At 38.2% G+C, this 2199-nt stretch overlaps 1 protein-coding gene across 10 annotated transcripts in view; it reads left to right on the top strand.

The window, feature by feature from the left end:
- Positions 1-2199, top strand: part of LOC100636115 (uncharacterized) — a 34105-nt gene that overhangs the window by 10434 nt on the left and 21472 nt on the right. Inside the window, exons 16-17 of one of the 10 annotated variants that reach the window (XM_019996113.1) lie at positions 1671-1776; positions 2062-2150. The exons of 8 other annotated variants lie outside the window; for them this stretch is intronic. In XM_019996113.1, the coding sequence (XP_019851672.1) occupies positions 1671-1776; positions 2062-2150 (195 nt within the window). Of the gene's footprint in view, positions 1-1615; positions 1777-2061; positions 2151-2199 lie in introns of all 10 variants that reach the window. One more of the 10 variants, XM_019996107.1, reaches the window with a different exon arrangement.

Genomic DNA, 2199 nt, shown 5'->3' with positions numbered 1-2199 from the left:
CTGAAGAAGCCACACATCAAAGAAAAATGTTGGTGTATACCTTAAGGAGACAATTGTTTGCGGGTATTTAATTTAGCGAATTTTAGCGATTTAAAAAAAAATCGCTAACTTAAGTCCGCGCTAATTTTATTTTCTTAATTAAAGTGGGTGTTTTCACAATGAATAAAATGGCGGCCGTCAGCAAGTGTGAGCTTATTTGCAGCAAAGGGTCACTCACCATCAGCAAGATAATACTAAACTGCTGTCCAAAGGCTTCTCTAGCAGTTAGCCTAGGTTAACAAAGCAGATGACAATCTTCTTCATTCAGTGACTGCTTCTAACTGTAAGCAAGATAACTTTACATGTGATGAAGCAATTTAAGCAAGATTAATGCAACAAGATCTACTGTATTTAGACTTGTGCAATTGCTTTGCTTGCTCATACATGTAGATCACAGCACATAATTTATAGCTTGCTTAGGCTCGCCCCTTTCATTCTTCTAGAAGTTATTAATACCAAATGATCAAAAACGCTAAATTAAGTACCAGCCAAATGTCAGTTTCATGAAAATCGCTAAAATAAGTACACGCTAATAATTGTCTCCTCAAGGTATATCGCATATATTCCTTAGGGTTAGTATATAACCCTTTGATGCTTCACATACTCTCTGGTTGTGGTTGACACTATACTAGCACAAGTGATTGAATGTCAATTGATCAAAATATAAAATACACAAGTGATTAAATACAAAGGTGATTATTATAAGAGCATCAAAGATTGTGACAAGTACAAGCTAGTTCCAAGTGACGAAGAATTTCCGAGAGAAGTGACTAGATACTGAGTGGGTACGGCTTACCGCTCTTGTTAGGAGTTTCACACGGCTATTTGTTAAGTAACTCCTTTGAGCAGTTGGTAGACTGAGCACTAGTGAACAAGTACTGTGACTGTCTGTGTTCTTGCTGTTTTTGGTCATCTGCGTCTTTGCCATAGTGATTAAGACCTCCTCAGACACACTAGTGAATCCTTCTTCCTGTCTCCTGCCTTTAAAAGACTCAAAGAACACTGCATTTCTTAGATGGACTTGGATCTGTGTTCTCGGCCATTTTGAATTAATTTTACCATGTGATCCTACTGCGCATGCTTAGTAGCTTATCACACACGTATTCCATATAAATTTGAGGTGTGGCTTCATCAGAAAATAAATTCATTATACCACACCGGTGAGGTGTATATGGCTTCTATACTAACCTCGCCCTCGGGTTGGGTTAGTATATAAGCCATATACACCTCACCGGTGCAGGCCTGTAGCCAGGGGGGTTCGGGGGGTTCGGACGAACCCCCTGTTGTAGCTGCAAAAAAGTTTTAGATTAGCTCCTTACATGAAGAACAGCACTGCAAAAGCAGGATTAGCATTTTGGCAACAGCGAGAAGCACAGATAGCCCCTTTAGCTGAGTCAGCACATGGCTGAGATGCGTAAATTACGACCATGCCTACCAACCACGCCCATTTTTGTCAAAATTTTCGCTTCGCGCGCAGCAATTTCCAAACCCCCTCTTTTAAGTTCCTGGCTATGGCCCTGCAGTGTGGTATATTATAAACTTAATCTTACTCTATCTCTTTATAAATATATTACAGGAGAATGATGATGTATTGGGTTGTCGTGTTAACTCTGATAATGTAACAGTAGTAGATACATGGAATCCTTCTCCTAGAAGAGCTCCTAATATGCTTGATGCTACACAGGATGGACTGTGTGTTCAATCTACATCATTCACCAATGGTAGAATAACCTGCAGGTATATATATATATATATATATGCAGTACCATATACTGGGATATTTTCACGTTGCTAAATTTTCGCGAATTTTGCATTTGTAAGATTTCACGAAATAATATTTTCATGAATAGATTGTAAACTCCACCATGTGGCAATGTAAATTCAGAATTTCACGATTTTAATTTTCGCGACGGAGCAAGAAAACATGAAATCGGTGAAAATTTGCATGGCTACTTAAAAATTTCCCAGTATACGGTACTTACTAAGTTACTATGTAACAGTATCATTCTCTTCTTTCTTTAGTTTCAGTAGGACTATCGTAGTTACTGATGTGGGTCAGGATTATAACCTAAACAGTTCTTATTATCTATTGTTTGGTAGAAGAGCTGCAGGTACTATTTTAATGCATTAGTGTATACTAAGCATTACATGTATCTCCCA

This window comes from Amphimedon queenslandica, unplaced genomic scaffold, assembly GCF_000090795.2.
Source record: "Amphimedon queenslandica unplaced genomic scaffold, v1.1 AMPQUscaffold_13422, whole genome shotgun sequence".
In the NCBI taxonomy this organism is placed as follows: domain Eukaryota; kingdom Metazoa; phylum Porifera; class Demospongiae; order Haplosclerida; family Niphatidae; genus Amphimedon; species Amphimedon queenslandica.
This window is presented reverse-complemented; position numbering and strand designations above follow the sequence as displayed.